At 41.0% G+C, this 26,394-nt stretch overlaps 1 protein-coding gene across 1 annotated transcript; it reads right to left on the bottom strand.

Annotated features, from left to right (window-relative positions):
- Positions 1-1,133: 1,133 nt before the first annotated feature.
- On the bottom strand, positions 1,134-21,302 carry LOC104138501 (elongation factor 2). The gene is given in 16 exon segments (XM_068924398.1): positions 1,134-1,506; positions 3,881-4,013; positions 5,255-5,437; positions 5,848-5,973; positions 5,975-6,202; positions 6,667-6,774; positions 7,497-7,755; positions 8,008-8,203; positions 9,486-9,624; positions 10,761-10,874; positions 11,366-11,471; positions 12,441-12,622; positions 14,018-14,229; positions 14,694-14,875; positions 15,543-15,757; positions 21,179-21,302. Coding segments are annotated over 16 exon segments (2,580 nt in total). The 5' UTR covers positions 21,182-21,302; the 3' UTR covers positions 1,134-1,312.
- Positions 21,303-26,394: the final 5,092 nt, after the last annotated feature.

Below are 26,394 nucleotides of genomic sequence, written 5' to 3'. Positions count from 1 at the left end.
TTATTAGCCTTATATAATCCACTTGACTTTGTAGATGAGGTGTGTCAAATGCTTTGAGCACTGCCATGCAGCCATGTCTCCTATTTGCTAAGCCTTCTTCCAGAAGATAACAGAGAACTTCAACAATGGTGGGTAGAAAGGGGATTGGAGTCAGAATTTAATGAAAGCCTCTATCACTCAGCTGTGCTCCCTACCCAGAACAAGCCCATCCATTGTATCTGGATGAATTAGTACTTTACTTTCCTGACAGCAATGTTCTGCTCTGCAGCCAAAATGCACTAGAATGTCTATCCAAGAACTTCTAGCTAGAGAAAATCTTGAAGAAAAGGTTAGACTTCTTACCTCTTCATTTTCACTACAGCAGTATCTCGTTAGTGCTTTGAATGTACTATGTCAAAGATACTTTCAAGCCAACTGCAGAAGGAAAGGAAAGCTTCGGTGAGGAATAGGAATTCCTTCTACCTGCATGGATAACCAACATGCAAAGAAAGCCATGCTGCAAGATATAGCCCCTTTTTTTCCCCCACCCATTCATTTGCTGCATTTTTGTCTGCAGTTTCTCAAAGATAAGTGAGCTTCCTTAAGACGATTAGCTGCTAAAATACTAGTCATAAATAGGCTGTACCCATACATCTGAAGACTTAAGTCCTGACCTGTGTATACTTCCACATCAGACAAAATTGTCTGAAATAACTGAGCCACCTATGCAGAACTTTGCTGCCCAATGATATGACACCACTCATAGCATGTGCTGCACCTGTCTAGCAGCAGAATTCAAGCATTTCCAAAATCAGTTAGGGTTTTTTCAATGTCTGCCTTTAAATCTAGCCCCTAGGTGCTGGAGAACTTACCTGTAATTGCAAACCTTTCACTATGGGTCTTCAAGAGCACAGAGGATTCAAGTTTGGAAACAAAAGCATCTTCTCATTGAGAGGACAAATAAAGTGACAGTTCAACAAGAACTCCTGTAAGTGCAACAACAGGGGAAGCTGCTTCCTAGGTCAGAAGACAGTTGTGGATTAGGCAAACTGGAAAGAACACCATTAGAATCCTAGGTAACTGGTTTCTAAGGATATTTTTGTCACAGGCATCAGTGATCGCAGACAAGATATAGGCAAAAAGAATCTCGTAGGTCAAATTAACACTTATTATTTTTATTTTCTCTTTTTAGTAGGTATAATCACAGTATGCTAGACTATGTGTGTGTTCCATGTAATATTGAAAACTTGCCATCTCCTTCCAGGTTTTATGAGGAAACAGTATCATGATGAAACTGGTCATTGTATCATACAACATAAAACAGAGGATGTGGTTACAACTTATCTAGGTAATTATCTAGAGGTGGAATACCCTCCTTCAAGCCTTTGCGCTTACGTATTTCAGCCACAACTTGCCAAGGACGAGAATTTACATCATAAGGATCTCCAGGCAAAATCTGCCAGTGATCAAAGACACACTGTGGAAAAGCCTGGCCACCAGTGTTGGATCTCAAGTCAGCAGTGAAACCTAATGGGAAGGAAGGAAAGAGGGAAAAAAAAAAAAATGGATGAGTTGCAAATGAAATTTGTTTTATTGTGAATTTTTACACAGACAAATCTCTAAGAACACTCTTCCGGAGCCTGGGTGAGGTACTGTTAGGAAACCTCCACGTTCCAGATGATTATTTCAAGTAGGTAAAAATGAGGACAACTCCGAAGAACTGCAGAAAGACTTGGCGTGACCAGGTAAAAGGGCAATAAAATGGCAAATAAAATTCAACTTAGCTGAAAGGGCACACTTCCCATATAATGCAATGAGACTTGAACTGATCAACTACACTCAGTTTGAGATCTTAGGGTTGCGATAAGAAGTACAAAAGCATTAGCTCAACATTCAGAAGCAGTCAAAAGTCAAATGCTAGGAACTGTTAGGAAAGGAACACAGAACCAAAGAGAATACCATTATTCTCTGTGAAAGCCCACACCTCGAATACTGTGTGTAGCTCTCGTCCCTTTATTGCAAAAGCAGATACTGCTGAAGTGGAAAAGGGTTCACAAAAGGGCAACACAGATGACCAAAGCCCTGGACTGGCTTCCATGCAATGAATCAACTCAGCAAGCTCGGACTCCAAAGAGTGGAAAGAGCAGCAGCATAGCAAGACGGATATAATAGCAGTATACAAAATCAGAAGCGACAGGGACACATTGGATAAAGGTCAATGTCTCATGGTCTTTCCCAATGTAAGCAAGTGAAGCATCAAATGAAGCTAGTAGGAGCCAGATTCAACAGACACGGAAGGAGGCAGTTCTTCATACGACAAAGTGCAGATCTGTAGAACTCCTTGCCAACGCTGTGGATGCTGACCTTTTTTGTGGACTGAAGGGGAGATGGAAGACGTTCAAAAAGAGAAACCCACCAAGAGTTACTAAATTTATATAGCAACTCTCTCTGCCCCAGGAAGCCTTTAAAAGGGGTTCTAAAGGATTTGCTGGGGAAGCGTTACACAAGCTTGCCTCGTTCTTCCTCTTTTCCAAGCGCTCACTTTCAGCTGCTGTCACAAACAAGCTGTTGAGCTAACTACATCTTTAGTCTGACACAGTAGAGCCACCTACGTTTAACTGCACACAGGTGTTTTCTTTGCCATTTTCCCTGTCCTTCTAGTGATGTCATCCCCTTCTCCCAAGTATCCAATCACATGAACAGCTGCTCACTGTGAACTGAGGCTTTTTTACTGTGGAACAACCTCTAGCCGTTACTTATTTAGAACACTGATGTTTCCCTGTCTCTTCAGGTCACTGTTTTAGGAAGACTCAACAATAGCTTTTGCAAACAACTAGGGAGGCAGTTTTTCAGAATCTGGACGTTAACATGCTGTGCAAGTTGAGACTGAGGGCCCAGTGTAATCCACATGCTCCAAAGTCTTACGTTTACATTTCTTTTTGTTCTTCCATGTTTGGAAATCTCTTCCTTTTATGAGATTGGTTTAAGCTCTCTGGAAACTTGGGGAAGGATAAAAACAAAAATACCTGCAACGCAAACGTGTATAAACTGTTCTTTTAGCTAACTAGTCAAATTGCAAATTTTGACGAGTTGTTTTTGAAGTTAATTTAATGCTTAATTTCATGCTTAATTTAAAGTTAAGCATATCTTATTACACAACTGATTATTTTAGCAGTTGCCATACTAATCTACTTCTGCAAAACAGCACACACACAATAAAACGTGACGTTTCTTACACTTTACTATGTGAGGAGTTCCGAGTGTGCCCTGTGAAACTGGCAAACTTTCTTACTGATGTCACAGAACAGTCTTGAAGTGCATTTTCAAACGGGGAGAGAGGGGCACCTGATGCGCAAACCAACCGTAAGAGCAGAAGAAAGGCCTTGTACCGCACTGAAAAGTTGAAGTTTTGGGGCAATGTAATAAGGGGCAGATGCAACATTATATTAGAGGCAGTTCTTAAAGACAGGAAAGAAGATGCAATGCAGCCACTCTGGCTGACACTCTGTTCTTCTAAAAAACTGAAATCGCTACAAAGTTTTCTAGCTTGCTGCCACTGAAGACAAATTTCTTTCCTTCAGCTTGCTTCACAGGAAGTTTTTCTTTTTTAATTAAATGGTGGAAACAGAATCTGGTAAATATTACAAATTCTTAATTTGCAGAAGATGCTGCACACAATCTTTTTGGCACCCTCTGCTTGCCTGAAAGCCCAATGGAGTAGGCTGCCAGAAACACAGGAGCCAACCGTTTGTTCTAAATAAATGAGCCAAAGATGTGAAGAGACAACAGGAAGAAACTTGGAGCTAATGAAATGGGAATTCTTCAGTCCATTTCATCCAGCAGAGTTCCTTCTTTAACTGCATGTGGGTAATTAAAAAAAAAAAAAAGAGAGCTGTCTTACCAAATGACTCATTTACAGGTAGGTATGCCTTGACCACAAACATTGCGGTTCCTGCCACTTGGGATTCTTCAAAAACATGTCCACGTTTCCTGTTCAGGACACCATAGATCCCACCAACCACTTGTTCTGGGGACTGTGGGGAAAAAAAAAAAAACCCCAAACTACCAAGTTACAAGTAGCAAATCACCAGTTATTAAAACACAGCCAGAATGCATGCAGCCTGAGACAATCCCTCTAGGCAGCTCTCCTGATTTTTCTCCCATATTTGCATTTTTCTGAGAGCAATTTCTCTCTTCTGTAACAAGTGGCTTCCCTCTCACTTCCAAGACAATATCTGTCAGGAGCCCTGCCTGCCTTCTCCGCCTCTCATAACTGTGCAGCCTCCAATTACTGTATATACCGACTAGACCGGTTTGCAGTTCACATACAAAGAGAGGCAAAAGGGTACATGCTCAGTGAACTGCCTACAACTATCTTCTGGCAAAAGAAAGAGTTTTCTGGCTCTTTGTAATAAATGCAATTACTACAGGAGAATCTCACTGCACATTATCTTAGAAGTCACAACACGACTGACAAGTGCTTGGATAAAACTCTTATTTAAAAAAACCAAAACCACATGCACTTACACATACCACTAAGTTTGCAAAACCCCCTCCTTTGTCATGATAGGTCTCACAAGTCATAGAGGTGAGAAAATTCTCCATTTCCATACTTTGTCTTTACTTGCATTCATCTTCCTTAGTCCTCATGGTTAAGACATTTTTAAGCAACTGAGCTGGCAGATTTCCTGCCTACCACCCAGCAGTGTAGGCTGGAATTAATTTTTAAACTGGGTTTTAAATCTTCTAATCACTGCTAAGACAGTTAAGACAAACTGACAGGTGAATAGTTGTACTTGGGGATAAAAATACTTCTAGCTTAGAATACATTTTCAAGGGTCTTTCGTGGAAAAGTTTCATACACCAAGAAAAACCAATTACTCAAGCAACAGAAGTTAATGTTTAACAGCTCAAAAAAGAGCTTATTAAAAGAAAAGAAAAAACCTTCCTTGCTGCTCTTTCTTGGTATTTAGGATACCCAATGTTTGTTCTCCTGAATATTTACAGTGGCAGAGAGAGAGGAGAAAAAAAAACGAATCATAGCTTTCTTAAGGGCATTGACCATTCATAGAGAGCAGCATCATTCACCTTCCCTCCTACGTTTTGCTGCTTCTCGTCAACTTCTTTCTTATTTTGGAATGAAAAGGTATCCTCAAAGTCTTTATAACACTCATCTGAAGGACACAGAATAGAGCTACCACTGTTTCTTGGAAGAGAATGCAGAAACATGATTATACATGTATCTTTGTCTCAGATATAATACCCTGTTTCATACCTGGATTTCTACCAGATAGATGGGCTCCATAAGCCTGGGTTGTGCTGTCAGCGTAGAGGCATACAAAACCCGCCTAGCAGTAGGAATAATTTGCCCACCACCACGGTGAATAGCATCAGCATGCAGAGTGACATCACGGATATCAAAACGAACACCTCTCACGTTCTCCTCACACAAGACACCCTGCAGGATCGAAAGGCAAAGAAGGGTGGTGCGGTACTACTCAGTTTCCAAGACAGGAACCTTCCCTTAGTAGGAATCTGGCCTGTTGATTTAAGTCATTCGTATTGACACTGAACAGTTACGTTCAGATCAAGGTAGTCTATACACGCAGGAAGGACATTCCAAGAATACTAGCACTTCTGAACTCATGTTTGGAACAAACACTGAAATGCCTGCAGACAACAATCTGCTCATTACATAGGATGAGTGACGTATATTCTTCAGCGGCGGACAAACTCCAGCTCCCCTCTGCCCTGTTCCTATTGGTTACAGACACCTTCTGAAGATTTCACATGAATAACTATTACAGAGCTCAGATACAACATTTCAGTGACACAAGATACAAGCAAAACATATAGAACTATACTTACTTCTTTGGTAGCCCACTGGAAGCCAGCAACAACACTGTCTTTGATTTCATTTAGATACTGGACGCCTTTTGTGATGTCCACTAAGATATTTGGACCTGCGCCATCAGGTCCGAAGCACCAAATCTTTACGGGCCTCAGATACATCCCACTCATATTTCTCTGCCAGATAACGTGCACGCTGTTTCAGTTCTTGACGGGAGCTGACTTCCCCTTTGTCTACATCCTCCGCCAGACCATCAGGAAAGGGTCGAGCCTTCATGTACAGTCTATTGTGTTTGTTAGGAGATTTGGATAAGCACATCTGGCTTGACTCTTCACCAACTGTCTCACGATAGGACACAACTGGGTCTGATTTCTGTCACGTAAATCAAAGAGAAAGATTTTCCTCAGCTAAAGCACAAAGCTGATCACATAAATCATTTCCTCTTACCAATGAAATGCTAATAATAAACTGCCACTTCTCCTCAGGCAGTGTGTTTAATGCTAATTTCACTCGGTTGTACAAGCGTGCTCCGCCAGCTCCATCAAGAGAAACAGCAGCATTTTCAGTTGCATATCAACAGTTACCATCATGGTTCACCTTAGTTTTCCTGTTCACCAGAATTTTTTCTTATCTCTATCCCAAATCTAAGCCCATTCATGCAACTACTAAAGAACTCCCAATTACTACTAAAATGGTTGGTCTCCTTTTAAAAGTTTCTAATTGCTTTAAGGAAATTACTCTACAAAAACCACCACCAGCAGATTAAGATGAGATTTTCCAAGGTTAATGTTTAGTCATATTCCGTACATTGCAATCCACAAAAATGCTTTTTATACCTTAGTAGGAATACAAGCATGATCTTCTTCCAGATCTTTAAGGCAATTTTCTAGATGCAGCTCTCCAGCTCCAGCAATAATGTGTTCACCAGACTCTTCAATAATACACTAGAACAGGAAACAGTCGAAAGTAAACATTTTAAGAATTTATTAGTATTAACAGAAACACAGAGGCTAAATAAGAAAAACGTCAGATCCAAAAACTGCTCAACAACAAGCACTGGAAAAGTTAGCAAAGTGTCTATATGTTGTTTCTTGGTGGTTCAGGAGTGATCCAGAATGAATCTCCGTACCCATCAGCAAAACAGTGTACTTTCAAATACAGCGTGGCAGTCAATTTAAATATCACTCAACAAAATTATGCAGGAAATTATGGTGAAAAGTGAAAAATACTTCACTACACTGCAACTGCAGGGAGAATTCAGGTTGGCCAACGAAACTTCCTATCTTTAGTTGGGTCACTACAGCTGACACAAAACTCAAAGTCTTTAAAAATGCACAGTACCGAGGTCCAAAAAAACAATGAATAGTTCTTGTCCTTCTGATGTATTTCAGGATTTAAAAAATATAAAGACGAGTACTGCTCAAAAACCAATCTAACTGTTGCAGAACCTAGATTTTTCCTCAGGATCTTCCTATTCAAATTCTGACTAAACTTATCCCTATTTAACTTGTCCTACCTCATACAACTATAGCAGAAAACTGTCTTGAGTCTGCAGCCATGCTATTAGATTGCAGAAAGAGCTCTCTATGAACAAAGTCGAGTCCTTTGACTATTTCACTGCAAACCAACAGCTCCAAAGCTAAAACTTAGCATAGCTAGCACTCACCTGAACCATAGGATCAGACTTGGCCAGACGCTTTAGACCTTCAACTAGTTTTGGTAGATCAGCAGGGTTTTTTGCTTCAACAGCAACACGTACAACTGGACTAACACTAAATTTCATCACTCTCATGTTGTGGGCATGTTCAAAGGTGGTAATGGTACCCGTCTTCACCAAAAACTGGTCAACACCAGCTAGACCAACAATGTTGCCACAAGGTACATCCTCAATGGGCTCAACATAACGACCCATCATCAAAATGGTTCTATAAAGACAGAGGATGAGCAACAATCCTTGAATATTTGTTTTAGCCTCAGTATTTCCAAAAAGCCATGTCTTTTCATAAAAAGGAAAATTGCCTATTACTTGCCTATATTCCCTCTGGATTATCGACTTTGTTAAACAGAAAAAAAAAGTCTCTTAAGATATTCCTTCATTAGGATCTCAAAAACTAAAAGCAAGCAATTGTTTTTTTGCATGCATTCCTCTCCAAACGAAATATACTGTTTTCATCTACCTTTGAATAGGTTTTAGGTAAAGATCTTCCTTCTTGCCAGGTGTGTAGTTTGGTCCCATGATTCGTACTTTCTGTCCAGTAGAAACAATGCCAGAGAAGACTCGCCCAAAGGCATAGAAACGCCCCTTATCAGACGTGGGGACCATTTTGGAAATATACATCATCAGAGGGCCCTTGGGATCACAGTTTTTTACACCTGCAGTAAAACACATATCTGTATCATACACATTTTCGGTGAGACTTCAAAAGTTAGAACTATATACATATGACTTCCAAAACTCAGTGAACCTTATTTTTCATTTAGGAAGGGACAAAAGTGTGGAATTACAGGAATTATAACTACGGCTATCTTAAAGTTCTTTAAGGTAATGAATCATTAGCACTGTTGTTTCTTCTCATACTGAGACCTTCGTTAACACTTATTTTCTTGCTGCACGTTTCACTCTTCTGGTAGCAGGTTCCACTATTTTAATAAGTCTCTACTAATGCGGCCTAGTCCCAGGAAAATTCCAGAATAGGAGGATTTAAAGATGTCTTGTAATCCATCAGAATCCAGAAGACAAACGAGCACTAGAACTCTTCGTGTTAAGTAACCACATTGATGGTAAGGCCAAAAGCAAGACTTCTAACCCGATTTATTTATTTATTTATTTATTTATTATGATTTATTTATTTTAGCATCTGCGGATTTCTAAGGGAAGCGACAAATCTACAGGGAACCCAGAAAAGCAGATCCTGTAGGAAGCACTCAAGTTGAGGACCATATTACAGACGAGTACTTCAAAACGCATCACCCTTCCTATCAATGTGAAACCAATGGCCCTTTATCAGATTTAGATTCGGCTATTTGCTCATTACCTAGTTATGATCTCAGCCACACCGCATATAGCTGGGAGATTTTTTTTTTTTTAAAACCATGTTTTAGTTCAAGTAGCTTCAAGAACTCCCTTAGCAAATTTAGGTAGAGAACAAATCAGAGAACAGTAATAACAAGTAAGCTACTATGGGACATGTCAGACCGGCCTGAAAGCAAAATACCTCGTGATGATTCTGACTGTAACTGAGGGGAAACCACAGGATTCACTGGGAGATCATAACCAAAGCTTCAGAGAGAATGAGATAATGAACTTGCCGTTCCCACCCCTCTTTTACAGTATATCCAAGGCCGCTACATGCCATCTTCCTGCTCATCTCATCCGCACGTTCTCTGAAATCTAAAGCAAATACAACGTGGTTTCACACACGTCAACATCCAGTACATGAGGACCCTTGTAGTACCCCGAGGGTTTTACTTTGCTTTCTTATATATGGTAATACCCTTTCAATACTGTCCCAAACTAGCAATTATCACTGTACATAAAAACCTAATCCAAATCCATTTTAGGCCATTTGTAAGTTGATCCATTTCAGTCATTTGTGCAGCAGCGATACTGTGTTTTCAACAGCCCCTAGTAAGCTAGAAAGAAACATTTTTTTACCCATAGCAGCTTCATCATCAGGTGGCCCCTCATAAAGAAGTTCACAACGGTATTTCTGTGCTGTTACAGGGGAAGGAAGGTGAATGGTGATCATCTGAAGCAAGGCATCTCCAGCAGGCAGCCAACGGCGCATTACGGCCTAGGGACTCAAACACTGTAACTGAAACATGTTTCAAAAAACATAATAACCAACCCAAAAATGTGCCTTCTGGATAGCATGTAAAAGGCTATACTAAAGTGTGCAACAGTACATCCTGTGAATGTTTACAACTTCCCTGCAATTACTTAAATCTTGTTAAATCTTGAGCAGAATACGTCTGCAGAACAAGCAAGATTAACATCTGTGTACTTGAATTACTGAAGGGCAGCATCCTTCATATTCTCTTTTCCTTGAGCTAGTGACCTACATTTCAACAGAAAGGTTAGGTTTTGCGGATTATACTAAGCTCCTGAAAAAAACCAACAAGTGCCCTTGTTCTTCGCTGACAACAGATTACATTAGCGGAAAGAAGCAGCTCCATAAATAATCATATTTTATCTATATATGGAGATAAAAGTAAAAACAAATGTTTTATTAAATCTCTGACCATTTGCCACAGTGATGCAACCAGATTCCCCTTCTCCACTTATTAATTCAAGAGCTTTCCACATGTTCACCCCGGCTCCCTTTATGTGGCGTTTAACATACCTAAAGAGTACATGGGTTAGCACAGGAACTGGGCGGAGTTTCTTGAAGTCTCTGCTTTTAACACTGCATAGAAAGCGACCGTGTACTTCCAGACACTATTCTTCAAAAAGTTTAACAGAATTCAGCAGTGTTGTTGAAAATATAAGAACGTGTGAGAGCCCACCACGCAGCTGTATTTCCAAGTATGTAGCCACAGCATACATGTGCGGCCACATGCACACTTTCTATTAGCACTGCATTTACACCTTCAGAAGAGGGAAGGGAAGAGGGTATTCGGTTGTTTTCTTCTGATGTACAGAATTAAATCTTCTTCTCAAATCAAAAAAGGAATGTCTTTCATATGCAGCAACATGCTTAAATCCTGTTCTCTCTCTAGGAAATGCAGTACAATACATTACACAGAGTACTTTATTTCAAATCATGACATTCCAGATGCACAAGTTAACCACTGATTAGATTATAAAAGGACTATTAAAATAGTTTTCCTGGATTTTAGAAGGACCTAGAAGATTGTTCTCACTACACAGTTCAAGGGTAAGAAATGCTACCACGCTGGCAGTTCTAACAAAGTAGAAAGGCCATTTTACCTTAAGAAGGGGTTTTCCCTCTTTATCTCGATCTTCAACATCTAGCTTGATATCAAGTTTCTCTATTAGTTTGGTTGCTTCTTCCTTCTTAAGATTCATAATGGCATCAAAGATCTGCAACAAGTTTATAGTGACTGGAATACATAACACAACACATAAGTTTTACTTAATATGTATCTTAAACAGTCTGTGTGTTTGAAAACCTTCTGGCCTTCTCTGTTCCGGGCTTTTGTTTCAGAAACTGTACTCACGAGGCTCATACAACTCAAGACTAATAAATAATACCAAATGTTTCCAATTCCAAAGCAAACTCTAAACTGCTACCAGAAGAGGTTCACACAAAAGAGAGGGACCCGTCTTGGACAATATGCAGAAGATGTAATTTTAGTGTTAAAATATACCATTCCGATTTACTATCTTCTATCTCCCTCCCACCTTCTGCATGCTTCTTTTACCTCACAATTTTTCTAGCCTCTACAGAAAACACGGACCTACTTTATCAGAAAGAGGGAAACTCTTGGGCTTTCCCAGGAGTTAGCCCGCTACACTAAAGAAATCTCTTCTTACAGCCCTGCAACTAAAATCAAGACAAAACATCGCTTTACCTTAAAGATAGGATCCAGAATTAGCTGGCAAAATGTCCGTGGCAACTTCTTTCCATCGGGGCTAGCGGCTGATTTGCTGAATTTTCCAGTTGCTGGATCAAAATATCTAAAGATGATGTCTATTTTTACTCATTCAGTTTGAACAGCAGGAGTTCCCACTTTTCCAGCAAATTTCTGAGCAGTTATTAAAACAGTAGAGGAGTGGCTAATCCTTATTTGAACATAGCACCAACTGTTAGATGCCTGGTGGGGCAAAGGGTGGGGCTTGAGTGTTTTGGGGGGGGATTTTTTGTTGGTTTTTGTTTGTTTGTTTACTAAAATTCAATACGCTGACTTCAGTTTGCCTTTTTAGGCTTTTACAGGGGACTGGGCACTGTGAGCAAACCAGCTTCCACGAATTCTTTTACTCCATCCTGTTACCTGCAACCGTCTTTTAAAGTCTTGCTAAAATCATTTCAATACCATTCAAGAGAAATCTTGGAGTATCCTAAGAGGTAAATAAGACAAGGTAGGTTAATTTATTAGAAGACATCAGAAGACAGGCTGATATTCTTTAAGCTTTCACACAGTCATTAGGCATTCAGTTAACAGCAAGTTGTATACAGATCTAATTTGAAATTAATTCCATCTTTTGTGAGATACAGCTTGACGCTCATTAAATTCATTGAAATACTCATTAGTAACAAAAGGCTTTGGACTTGGTCTGTAATCTCTCTTGCTGCATATTCATTTTACCTACACAGTTCAATATAAGATTTCCAGTCTGAAGTTTTGAGAATGAATCTTCTGTTTTTATGGAGTGGGTTATCAGAAATGATCAAAAATGCATGTACAGCATAACTGTACTACAAACAGTTGTCTTTTGGGGATATATTAATACGCTGTTGCAAGAGCTACCAACTCTTGTCGCTAATTACGTCTCTGACTAGCTTGCTAAGCTGCCCATGAAAGCTTAGTTTTACAGAAGCACAAACTCGACATGCACCAATATGCATTGCCGTGATATTCTTAAAGAGCATCACTGTGCTATCCAAGCATATATCTACATTCATTCCATGCATACTGCGTCACTTACTTATCACCCCAGAGTTTTCTCATTATATCTTCCACTTTCTTTGAACGCTCAACTGGAGGGAGTTGTGCTTTTTCACCTTTAGCAGCAAATTTGGCCACATACATCTCAGCAAACTGCTTCAGAGTAAACGCCCAGCCATGCAGACCAGAGCCAAACCCAGCAGTACCAATAACTGGATCAATCTTTAAAAGGGGGGAAAAAAGTGAACGTATTTCACAAAATACTGAGTTGAAAAACGTTTCGACTGTTTTCAAAGGCAGGTAGCATGAGTGAAGACGCCAAATATTTTCTGGAACATAAAAGACAGAACGCAGAGAAGTATTTCCCCTAAGATGACCCTGTTAAATCTTACTCTGAAGCAAGACTCTTACTTTGTCCCACACTGTGGAAATATTTATAACAAAGGCTAAAACAAAAGATTTCACAGATATGTTCGTAAAGTCCTATGTAGGATTTGGAAGATAACGGCTTTGTAAAAAATATTACCCAAACTGTTAGTGAACTTTCTCTGGAAATTAAAATACGAGTGGCTCACTTCAGCCACGCAGATAAAACTGGTATGACTTAAGAATGGCTGAGATGAGCGTAGTATAACAATTAGAATACAAACCCAGACAAGAGTCCTCTGTTCCACTAACTAGATTATACTGCAGTATGTTCAGTAGGGTTGGAATTAAACAACGGGAAGCATGTTTGAAAACTCTGGTCATGGTGAGAAGGTCTGCTGCGCAGCTATTTGGTGGGGAAACGAAACATCCGAAGCAGATTTATTCTGATGGTCCCTTATTCTAACAGCTGGACCGTCAGAGAAGATTCAGTTGACTGTGTTTTTTATCTTATGATTCTCAACTGCTATATAAGAAATACTATTCCTGATTCTAGTTTTAAACCTTTCAGAGACATCCAGTATATTGAGATGTAGGTACTGGCAGAGTAAAAATCATCTACATCTTCAGATCAGAAAATAGCTAATGAAATTTCTTATTAGTCAGCAATTAATAGTAAACTGCTAAATAGACACCTGCCTAAGAAACCAAAAAAAAAAAGAGTCTACTTAGGAATTCTGTGAGGCTGAATTCATGGCTGCCTAGGTAGTAAGCTGAAAAGCAGAAAGCTCATGTTTCTTGGCATGTAAGTGACCTGAGCAGAAAAGTCAGGAAAACAAAGCTAATCTTCTGGTTCCTCGTCCTTGGCCTTAAATTTCAAGCCATAGCTTCGCCTCAGCAACTTCCCCCAGGCAAACGGCTGATATTTGCTGTCTGAATGACATTTGAGCGACTGGCTTGCAGTTATGCGTTTGTTACTGAAAAAGTATCATGAGAGGATGGTTTGTCTTGCCAATTCCTTCCTCTGTTCCAATTGCTTTCTCTCACCAGTCTGTTGTTCAAAACTAACATCTCAAAAAGAATGAAACAGCGGGGGAGAGGCAGATAGCCACTGAAGAATGGCTCCCTCGTATGTTGGCCAGAGAGTCTGAAGTGCAATAAATTTAAGCGGGTTTTTTTTCCGTATTAAAGCTGGAAATATCTAATATAGATAGGATTTCAATCCAAGCAAAGTTTTAAAGTTTTCTTTACCATAATATTACCCATTGGTCCAGTTTCACCCTCTCCATAGGTGGAAATGATGACATTGACATTTTCCACAATACGTTGAAACGTCTGGTAAAGTTCTTCAGGCTCCAGCTGTAATTCCAACAAAGCACGATCCATTTGGTTCATCATCAGCACTGGTTTGATACGTTCTGCAATTGCCTGCCGCAAAACAGTCTCTGTCTGTACACAAACCCCTTAAAAAATAAAGTTCAATTAAAATATGTATTAGATATAGGGGAAAGATCTCTAACCTACTTTATGCAAATATGACTATAAAATTCTAACTCGGAACTCACTGGTAGTCTCAGGGCTCCCTGCAACTTGCATTACTCGGTTGCAGGTATTGCTCCATTTTTTAACGGAAGGAGAACAAGAGGCAGCTCCATGCCCTAGCATTTTGCTGAAGGATGCATTTTGTCCATTTTGAATGCAGTTACTCTGCATTCAGTCCACAAGCCCCATACAAAATGGATTTCAGCCTCTAAGATACTGGTAAGAGGAAAGGCCAGGGGATAAAATTACAAATTAAAATTAATTCTATAAGAAGTTAAAGCTTCAAAGAAAGAAGCTTCATGCACCACCTGTGATTTTTTTTTTTTCCTTAAGAAGAAGGAAAAAATATACTTTGCGGTCTTTCTAATTAGAAGAGCATGTTTACCTGAGACGCAGTCAACCACAACAAGGGCACCATCGGTGACGCGAAGAGCTGCTGTAACTTCAGAGGAGAAATCAACGTGTCCAGGGGAATCAATTAAGTTAATAAGAAAACCCGAACCATCCCTGCACTGTTTGATAAAGGCCAAGTCATTGTCTGAGAGTTCATAATACATAGAAATTGCCCTGTGAGAGAAGACAGTTCATTTTAATAATTTAATTATTTTGAATAACTTGCTGATTTTAAAACTTGCATTGGTCAGGCACCTATATGTTCTTGATGTACATAAAGGCAAAGGAAAAACCACAGGAAGACTTCAGTATTTCAGTTCATAAACTTCTTGGGATCTAAAATGCTAATTATTTTTTATTCTTATTCAAAATCAACACTTCAAGTGTTGATAATCATACCACAATATTGCTGTCAGACACCTGTAGACTCACAGTCCAAATCACTTTACAACTTGTTAACTTTGCAGTTGCAGATATCACAGACAGAGGTAATACTAGCAAGACAGAACCCACTGCAGTTGCTTGGGGGAAAAGTCTACAAGCAAGTCAATAAAAATCAAGGTCCCTACTAAGAACATTTCTGAAAGCATCTTTTTCCATCCAGCATCTTACCTGCTTCCAGAAGCAGGTAAGAATGGTCTCTGGTAATCACTTATAAGCTGTACTCCAATATTGTCTATATTCCACTCAGAAGGTGGACGACGTGGACTGTGAACTTCAGGCCAATAATACACAGCTTAATCCACATGTCAGTTTAAAAAAGAAACTGAAAGCATACAAGGCTTTGAGCAAACAATTTTTCCAAAAAAAAAAACAAACACCACAGCCAAAAAGCTCTTACGTAGACTTGATTGTGATGCATCTTTCTTGTTCATCTTTCCGTGTGTCTGTGAATCGTGTTTCTCCTGCTCTGGCTGAAGCAATAATGCCTGCTTTACACACCAAGGAGTCCGTCAATGTCGACTTGCCATGATCAACATGAGCAGTCACAGACATATTCCTAATATTGGACTTCTTGTCTATGATTGCCCGGATCTGGTCTACCGTGAAATTCACCTGAATGGGGGTAAAAATAAGACAAGAAAAAACTAATGCTTCCTTTTCAAGTATACAAAAGTTGATGTGACGTTTTAAACGCTTACCATTCGTTATTAAATTAACAATCTAAAGAGGAAATGAAGTTGTTCATAATTTTAAGCTTAGCATTACACACACTTGTTCACATTTTTGCCATGTTGTTGTAAGTGTGACGAGCGAAGGCATAACTTAAAATACAGCTTAGATTCAGTATCACAAAATGGTAACAACCAGAAGAATGAAAAATGCACCTGTGGAGGCAGAACAGCTAACCTCAACCAAATGTTACAGGAGGGCTAGCACATACAGCTGCAAACTGCAGCTCTCATAATAGCTTCTACACATGTCCTGCTCCCCTCCTCCCCACCACTGTCCCTCACTTTGTCAAATTTTCCTCCCATACCCCCATCTTCCAAGGCTTTTCAAGTACTTCAAAAAAGAAGAAATATTCTAGCTTTAGTTTTGACACCGTTTAACACCATTGTTCCTAGCTTTAAGAAGAGCCTGGGTCTTCTGTTTTTCAGCCAATATATTAGCTGTAGACGCTGGCGGTCCACCTCAGTCAAAAAACTCTTTAGAAAGGATTTAATGAGTGAAGTGCAAAATTTTCAGAGACCCTCCCTTAAAAGACATCCTAGAAAGTCTTCTTCTGATTTCCCTAAGTTATTCCATCTCTTTCCAAGAGCAGACAATTTCCTCCAACCAATTTGCAGAAAAAAGTCCTGACCTTAAGAAACCCTGATAAATATGTATTAAACATGCGACAACTTAACAGAGGAAGATGAGATCTTATTAATCTATGCCGGTCTCTCATTCTGCAGTGAGAGTCACCTGTAGGTCACAGGAATACAGATAACAGGATTATTCTTGCAAATCTTTTTAATGCATGAAGTGCTCGTAAGGACACAGGAAATAGCAGAACAGGGAGAAGAAAATGATAGGGAATATTAAACAAACATACCCCAAAATCACATAATTATACCACATCCGTAGTTCGTGCTGGTTGTTCAAGTGAAGAAAGATGCACCACAAGGAAAATTTTGGATAAAGATTACCCAAACCAAACAGCAGCCTGGCCTTTCCACCCAAATCTATTATTTCTCCATTTTAACATATGTTTAGAGTCCCTTCCTACTCCAAAGTCTCCAATGGGAAAAACAACCAAAAACCAGCTCCTCTTTGTTTTCTGTTAAAGAACACTTAGTGCAAACAAGAACATGTTTAGAGTATGCTCAAGGTTTTTTTAGTGAGTCACCTCAAATAGAGGCACTTCATTTTAGAATTCGTTCTGTTGGATTACTCTTCCAACAGATAAGATAAATTGGATTATTTAATAAACACCAATTATATTTAATTCTTTTCCAGACTGTGCCAGGCTGTCCTGGTATTCAGTCTCACGCACTTCAAAATTTACAAACTTTTTCTGAGACCTCTTTCTTCTTTCCTTTTAAAGAGAACAGCAGCACTATTTTTGTTTTTTCTTTCAACAATGTTTTTTCCATTTTTAAATTGTGCTGTGCTAAAAAAAACCCATCGGTACTTATCAAGAATTAAGTATAATTCTGTGATTCTCTATTTTTCCTTTGTCTTCAGAGTTTCCAGTGTATTTATATACAGAGGCAACACTGTGGTCTTCTTTTGGGGCAAGGAGCAGAGAGGACAATAACAGTTTATTTCTTCCTTATTCTTTAAGCGTACAGGTCTCCTACACATGCCTACTTAGATTAATTCTAAATGTAAACTTCATGCACATTTTCCTCCTAAAGGACTGAATGTTCTCTTACAGACTGCTGAATCTATTCTTGTAATCTAAATTGGGGTGTGTGTGTGGGGGGGGGTATTTTGAGTTATAAAATCCTTGATTTGTGCCTAAAAACAATAAGGCCTTACTGTCCAGCTAGGATCTTTATGTTCTCTTGAAGCAAAAGTGGAAGGAAAGCAGACAAATTGAGTGACCGTTATACAAGATATGGATGTGAAACATTAGTTTCATAGGTTTGCATTTCTTAGTGGGTCTTTTTGAGAAATCATTTATATATTACTATCACTTCATGGCGCAGCTGGGGCAATGTGGGTTTCAGGTGGAAAAGAAGCTTTAATTTATGGTGAAGGAAAGCGGAACCATAAAGCACGGTGAGAAAAGAGCTGGGCTAGATAGTACTGGGGCAGGGGAAGGGGAAGACGAGGGGAATCTACGACCAATATTAAGGGATTAAAAGGATATGGGGCCTACAACTCTACAATGTTATACCAAAAAAGTGCAACATCACCCCAGCCAAGGAAGTAAATAGGCAAACCTCAATAGGTCAAAAGTCAGGTGAACTCAAAGCTTCTGCTGACATGTCCCATGGCAAGACAATGCCAGAAACGTGAACAAACTTTTATTTCAAGCTTTTGATCCTTATGCTCAACTACAAGACTGCCTTCCTTCCCAGAAACTGAAGGTCCAACCTTAGTTATTATTATATTAGTACTTTTCGCCAGACAATACACCTGGGCGCGAAGCCTTCAGCAAGTAGGAAGCTATAATTAGTGCAGAATTCTGCAAAACAGCTCCTTATCTGGATCCTGCAGGCGCCAGACCTTTCCTTCCTGGTGGCTTGAACACATTCAAGGAACAAGCTCCCAGTTTTGATCCTTATCGTCACGGCATTCAGGGGCCCAGGCTCAGGATACTAAAATCTTATTTAAAGCTTCAGGAGTAAGACTGTTGTTATCAATGACACTACTTTGTGTAGTGCAACAGAGTAGAGCCCATGAAGCAGATGAGGTCCTTAGCTACCAGGCCAAGGTGTAAGAAAACTTCTAGAGAAACCAAAAGGTATCGTAAGCCTCACTGCTCTCTACTCAGAATACATACATAACGCAATACAGAGTGTATATATTATATATATATATAGTCTAAACAAAATATTTTAAAGTTTTCTCAATGCCAGTGCTTGCTGGAAAACAATCACTTCTCCATTAAAATGACCCAAATTCTGTATTCTTTGCATTTGGTTATCAAACTGATTTGAATGACCATTTAATTTACCAAGTGATTAGGTTTGCAGAAGTTAATTATTATTAACACTGATAAAGAATTTACCTGAACCAAAACCTGCAAACTTGATCAGCAGTTATATTTCAATTTTCTACTAGGTCATTAACTAGCATTAGAACACAAGAAATTTCTTCAAGAGTCTATGTGATCATTTCCTTTAGCTAATTAATTCATCAGCAACTATTGTTTTGAAGTTGAAGGTATTTACAGACCATAGTCACTAAAACAAAAGCTAATAAAGAGTCAGGATGTCACTATTGTCTAAATCAGTATGATACCGCAGAAACTCTAAGAATACTACATATGTCTTTATTAAGGGAGAAGAGTCTCATCAGAAACATTTTTAAGTATTTTTCAAGAGACTTATTTACTATTATGATGATGGCTCTATCACTCAGTCTTACCAGGATTAGCTACCGTCCTTCAGTTCTTTACTCTTCATGTCCCAGATAAATACAGTCCTGTTTCTGTCTAGAATGAACTTCAGGACAATTTTTTGCTCGCTGTCATACGTGGATACACAGAAAACCTTAACTATTCTGCAGCAAGCATTTTATAGCAAGATCCTTTGATCCAGTTAGCCTTTTGAACTACTGTTGTAACATTAGCTTCCAAACAAGAGAGAGGAAAAGACTTCAATGATATTCCCCCAACTTAGTCAGTATCAACATTGATCATTTATATGAAGTTAATACTGATTGACAAGTTCAGGTAAATAGCACTCCTTTATTATTGTCCCTTTCAGCCCTTGGCATAAACTATATTTTTAAAAGCTTAACACTGCTGATTTGCTTTCAATTCACTTTGTTAAATCACTGTTTAGTAGCTGTTCCTGTTAATAGAACTGGGCAAGGCATCCTTAAGTTTCTGTTGTCTTGTCTTCTAATATACTCTATTTTATTAATGAGCTAAAGAGCTCAATTCCAGTATTAATATTAATGTCTTGCCTGGCCTTCTGGCAAGAACTCCTGGAACATGTTTTAATAAGTAAGCGCTACCCACTTCTAAACATTTTATTTATCACTTGATTTATCCAAACGTCACAACAGACAGGCACTGCCATCACAAAAATCTCTGTCATAAAAACAGAGACAGATTAAAAATTAATAGTCAATTTAATTTTAAAGCTGTTTTCCATTAAAGAGCTGTTACAGAGTTTCTGATGTGCTGTCCTAGAGGGCAACTGGATCAAAGTATTTTGCCACAAAATGCTTGCTGCGAGCAGTTAAGGTCTTCCGTGAATATATGTCAACAGCAAGTAAAAGACTAAGATGATGAAAGCAGTATGTATAGAAGTGAGAAACACGGATATTTTATTAAAAATAGAATATCCCTTTTGCCAAGACTCCCAAGTTTTACGGCCACTACAAGGCAGGCAGCGGCTTCGCTCCTTTTGACTACTGCGTGACATCATTTGCGTAGCCCACGTTGCAGCACTGCTTATCACTGGCTGTTAGTAACACCCCCGGGAATAGACTGTCTTCCACTTCTGCAGAGCATTCTTTTCTCTTAGAAGGGTTCAAATTCTCATCGTAATGACCCACTAAATAGCTTCAATTCAGAAATACATATTCTAAAACAGTGAAAAACGAAGCCACGTATTGAAGCTCACGTAGGTAACTAGAATATGCCGCAAATGCGGCTAATCTCACTCGTACCAGACCGTTCTTCCTCAAGATGAGCATAACACGGCACCATACAGGATGCGTACTGGCACACAGGCACAGCCTTTTCCCAGTCTCAGCGGAAGCAACGCTTTTACCTCCTAGCTTTGCAAATATCGCTGAGCAGCGTTTACTCCCCAAGCTTACGTTTGGGCTCCCTCCACATCTCCTCGGTGGAGAAAGCGCACGGAGCCGCTCTGAGCCGCTCCTCTGCCGAGGCAGCCCCCGCACCCGCCGAAGAGAGAGGCGGCAGCAGCACCCCCGCGCCCTGACTCCTTCACGAACACCAGCGCGGGGGGAAACGCAGACAAATCAAGTCAGAGGGGCCAAAAGGCCGGTGCCGGGCACACGCGCGGGCGGACGCCACCGCCTCCCCGGGCTCCTGTCAGCGCCGGCGAGGGCGGGCACCACCTCCCCGCTCCCGGCCAGCCCCAGGGGTGTCAGGGCTGAGGGGAAAGAAGCTGCTCCTCGGGAGCTGCTTCGGGATCCAGCGGGGAGCCAAGGGCCGGCTCGGCTGCTCCGGCCCCCCGCGCCTGAGGCAGCGCCATAAGGGACGCGGCAAGGAAGATGGCTGCTCCCCGCCCCAGGCAGCTGCCCTCTTTTAACGTGCGGGAAGAGCAAGGCTGCCTCGGAAACAGCGCTGTGGGCCGCGGGCCGAGCGGCATCGGGCCGCCTCCTCGAGGGGGCACTCACCATGGTGGCGGATGGCGCCGGATCGCACCTGCCGCCGCCGCCCGCCCTCCCGACTGCTGCTGCTGCCGCCGCCGCCGCCGCCGCCCGCCTGCGGGAGGCGGGAACGAAACCACCGAGCTCAGCTGTTGCCGGGCTAGAGCATCCCCCTTCCCCCCTCCTTTCTCCCCCCCGCCAAGCGCGGCCGGCGCTCTAGAGCTCGCCGAGCGTCTATGGTGCGCGGGGGGCTGCGGCTGCCCCACACGGCGGCGGGGGGGGGGGGTGTCCGTGCCCGCGTCGTCGTCCCCGACGGCTCGCTCCCGGCGCCACCCTTCCCCGGGGGGCAGCTGCCTGCTCTCGGGGCGAGCTGCCCGGCTGGTCTTCCCCGGAGCCGCCCCCAACGGCCGCTCGCGCTCCCAACGACCACCGGTGTCCCCAACGGCCGCTCGCGCTCCTAACGGTCGCCGGGGTCCCCAACGGCCGCTCGCGCCCCCAACGGTCGCCGGGGTCCCCCAACGGCCGCTCGCGCCCCCAACGGCCGCCGGGGTCCCCCAGCGGTCCCTCGCGCCGCCAACGGCCGCTCGCGCCCCCAACAGCCGCCGAGGCCCTCAGAGGAGCGGCGGCGGCTCCCAGGGTCCGCACCTACGAGGTAGCCGGAGGCGAAAGGAGCCCCCGACGGGCACGGGGAGGCAGTGACAGGCTGGGCACTGGGGGCCTCTGTCACCACAGGGGTTTGTAGGGTGCCCGGGTTCAGCCGGTAGTTAATTCTCCTGCGACAGCGCCCTAGCTGTGAACTCCAGGATGCTAAATACCGTATGGACGGGGAAAAGAAGACCCCTACTCCAAAGACAGCGTTTTCTAATTATTTTGTGCTCTTTCGAGCCCTCTCAGCTGTCGGGGAGACGTTGGATGGAGCGCTCGCCCTTTCCCTTTGCACAGCCTGCAGGGGGAGATGCAAACTCGACTTTGGTTTTTTATGGCGTTCATACGGCAAACGCCGCAGCACTAGGTTTTGTCTCTAAAACGTTTAGTTCCGGAGGGGTAGGTATGATTGCTTGCTTTGAGCAGATAGTTAGACTTGATGCCATAACCCCTTATTAGTTACTTTTAAAAATAGGTTAAATGACTTATCAGTTCCGTGTTAAAATGCGAAGACGACATTTAAAAATAACTTGCTGTCATTAAAGACACTAAAGTAATAACAGCACTTCACATTTTTAATACAGACTTTCCTCCGAAAATGTCTTTTAGAAATGTTAGGTAATTAAATTGTCAAGCACAGAGTGCTTGAATGTCTTAACTGAAAGCAGCAACTTCTGCGATCAAATTAAATGAAAATATATACAGTAGTACTTCCTAAAAACTGAAGATCAGAAAAGAATATCAAACCAAAGTATTATGTAACCATATGGTTATATGTAGAGCACTCTGGATGTAATGGCACTATCAGCCGTACAGAATGAGTGGTCCATGTGAGAAACGGCTTCCAGCCTTAGGCACGGGAAAGTGATGTCTTACTGATTTTAAGCAAACTTCTGCTTAGGGAGAACTTGCAGGATTTTACTCAATTAGATAAGTTTAATAAAAGCTAAAACGTTTCAGATGTCAAAAGGGCGGCAGAGAGCACTGAGGAAGGAACAGAAAGTGGGAATGTGATTTGGGAAACTCTGGCCTCTGCACCTTTTTTTCCGTTTTTTAAAAGCAACAATTTTAATATAAGTTATAAGTGGTCGGCAGGAGTTCAGAATTACATATTACTTCAAAGGAGTTAGTCATTTACTCAAAAAAGAGGTATTAGTTGCACCACACTACTCAAAGCAATAATATAATGGAGGAAAAACTAGATGTGAGATTTCCAGACGTTCTCAGCACAAATGCTTACCAAGTTTACTTTACATTGAACGGGCTCTAAGCTCAATGCCTTCACTGCCCTGATGTTAGCTGTGGTTGCAACAATCAGTTTGACTGATCAAGTCCTTTGGTTGGCCAAAACAAGTTTTGTTCTATTTTGTTCTGAAGAATTGTGCAGCGTTCATATGGACGTCCTTCTGCAGACTGAAATTCAGCTCTGTGCAGAGTTCTTTGTGAAAACTGAGAACTTTTTCTTAGGAACTGATGGCCAATTACAAAACCAGCTTTTTCTTATGCCTTTGTGCGTGTACGCACACAATTTTAGGACTATTTTGCACAGCTGGTGCTCAGCCGTGATCCTATAAATATCATTGAAATTAGCTTTACTTTCCTCTCTCTTTTATAGCATTCCAGTTTATGCCAAACTGTGCAGGAAAACAAAGCTTATAAAACTGTTGACTAGTTTCCCAATTAAGGCTCCCTGAAAAAGCCTTCAGTGTTTTCTGGCTTACCATCTCTGTAAGATTTTTATTCTTTACAAGACCAATGCCCCATTTAGGAGTGACAGCTCTTACACAAAGTATCTTTTAGCCTGCACTGTATCAACAAAAATCTTACTGGTGCTAATCATTTCTTTTTCTCCATCCTTTTAGTAAGAGCACAGCATTCTTTTTGTTTCTGAAGCTATTACTGTTCTCATTCTGCCTCCACAGCATCACCTTCAGCTGTGGATATGGAGAATGCTGTCCTGGACCCCTTCTGCTTGTAACTGCAGTGAACTAGTCAACTAAACTCTGTCTGAGGAATGAAAGTCAGGCCTACATAAATGGCTCAGCAAAAGAATTACAAGCCGTTCAGCACACGTTTTGAGGGCATACGTGAAATTGAAGTGAAGCGTTATTTTTGTACCTGCCTTCTGCACAGGCTAGAATTGTATCTTATGCTCTGATTTCCCAAGAGGGATCTAGAATGATTTCATAAATGTCATTAATTCTTCTGTGTTTACAGCAGTGTAAATGAAAGTGGACTGTTGAACAGAAAATTTTGGAGGTTTGAGAAAGAGTGGAAAGAACAGTCTCTGAAAGTGTAGCTGAGGCTGGATGAGAAGAAGTAGGTCCAAACTGTACCCAGTATTGCTTCACTGTTGTACAGGAATTGATGGTACAAGAGTCCTTATTCAGAAAACTTTATTACTGTACAGAACAGGAAAAAGATTGCTTTGCTAGTGAATACCTGTGCAGAAGGAGAGGCTGTGATGGAACAGGAGGGGCCACTGCGTGCTTTCTGTATTTCTGAGAGTTTTACATCCATATTCACTTGCCATAGTTTGCTCTGGATCCATTATTTTTTCATACACATGCAAAAGTTTTTCTTATTTAAACACTGATGCTCTTTAGTCTGGATTCTGCTTTTTATTCCATTCAAATAGATTTGACTTGCCTTGACCCTTGACTATCCCACTAAACTTAACTTCCTCTTGAAATTCAGATGAAAGGGTATATAGTTATGTATGAAATGTATGACTACCTTTTCTTTTCCTTGCAGGGTTTTTTACTCAACAGAATGCAACTCCTTTACAATTATCAATCAGAATGCTGACCAGTTTCTTCTGCTATTTTTTTTTTTAAATTATGCATTGGCTATAGTCGAGCAATCTCTTCAGATTTCACTGCTGAACTCTGCCTGCACCTCAGAAATGTCTGAGCCCATCTCAGATAACATTAGACATTTAACTGAGAAATCTACGTTGGAGGCCTTAGTTAGCAATGAAGAGAGACAGGCACTTCAGGAAGACAGTTCAGCTTGTTGGTGGGCTGTGATTTGTTGTGACTGCACGACTAGTAGAATATGATATTGTTCTGCTCCTTGACTGGATGGTTTGCAAGAATAGCCAGCACTGATACTAAAACATACAAGCAGTACATATGATTTTCAACAGTACTACCTCTGCATTGTCTTTTTTCTTTTCTCCTTAAATCAATGAGATTACTGTTGTCATTGGCTTGAAATGGTTTGGCTCAAAATGACTGCGTTTTGAAAATCCAAGCTGTAAAAATGAAACTTGTGCAAACACTGCTGTGTGTAAATTTGAAATGGATCTTGTGTGATCATTTGTGCTAGTGAAACACACTTGCTTGACTACACATACCGAATGGACAAGAATATAATGCCAAGTTCATTTAGAGTTGAAAGTTGGTCTCATAAAATAAGGCACCCGACTTGGTTTGGCAAATGAATGAAAGACTTTGCTGGAAAGTTGCATAATCTCTCTTTGCCACAAGGTCCGTGCTTGTGAAAGAAGTTAATAGTGCTTCCCTACTTTGTAATAATTTATCATCACAACACTGAATATAACTAAATGTTATATTATATTATACTGTCATTATATGATTAAAAATGGTGATATGGCTGTAGAAGTAAATATGTTTTATCAAATATTCAAGAAAGTTTAGTTCTAGTGTTCATACAATTCTGGTTGCAAAATAGAATGAAAAGGAAAGGGAAGAACAAGGAATGAAATACTGTTCTGCTTCAGAAGTAAGAATGCAGGTGGACTTTCTACAATGAATTAAGTAAAGGCCACCCCGCAGCTTTCTGGTAACTGTGCTACAATGAGGAGCTACTACCAAATACCGCTGAAGAGATCACATCTGTTCATCTGTGAGCAGGATATGTTTTACAATTGAATGAAAGGAAAGGCCATGGCATTGGCCAAGTGGCAGTGGATAAGGGTCCCCTGAGAAAAGCTAATGCGGAAATAAGCACAATTTCAAGAAGCTCTGTCAGGAAAGAGCAGTCTCAGTCAACTCAGGCACAGAGTTTGATGTCTCTAAGGAATTTTTGGATCTTTATTATTCAAGAAGAGAACAGAAGACTGAGGCCTCCCAGCTTGTGCCAGGTACTACTGCCTGCTTTCTTCGTTGGAAAAGCCACTGTGAGCACTTTCAAGTGTGGGATTGAGGACTTGACACATGAAAGCCCAGCTGGATCAGCTCCCTGGGGCATTAAAACTCTAGCTCCAGCTACAAACTGCCAAGGCACATGTGCCCCTTTAAGTCAATGGATATCACAGGGCTAAGACACAGCACGAGACGCCTCCAGCCCTGCAGGAAGGGCACTCTCACTAAAGAGGGCTTTGGCTGTGGAACAAACTTCCAGAATGATCACGTTAATCCAAACTGATGAAGCAAATCCAGAGTTTCACCCTCTTCCTCTTGCATTACAACTGTGGTGACCCAGGTAACAATCAACTTCTAGCACTGCTTCTGGAAAAGGTGACTCAATATAAGTCTATTTTAGCAGAAGTGATCCAAGATAAATCTCTTAGAGCTACTATGGGGAGGTTAAAAACATTACAGCTACACTAACATGACTGTTAAATATCTCTG

This window comes from Struthio camelus, chromosome W, assembly GCF_040807025.1.
Source record: "Struthio camelus isolate bStrCam1 chromosome W, bStrCam1.hap1, whole genome shotgun sequence".
NCBI classification, from domain to species: domain Eukaryota; kingdom Metazoa; phylum Chordata; class Aves; order Struthioniformes; family Struthionidae; genus Struthio; species Struthio camelus.
This window is presented reverse-complemented; position numbering and strand designations above follow the sequence as displayed.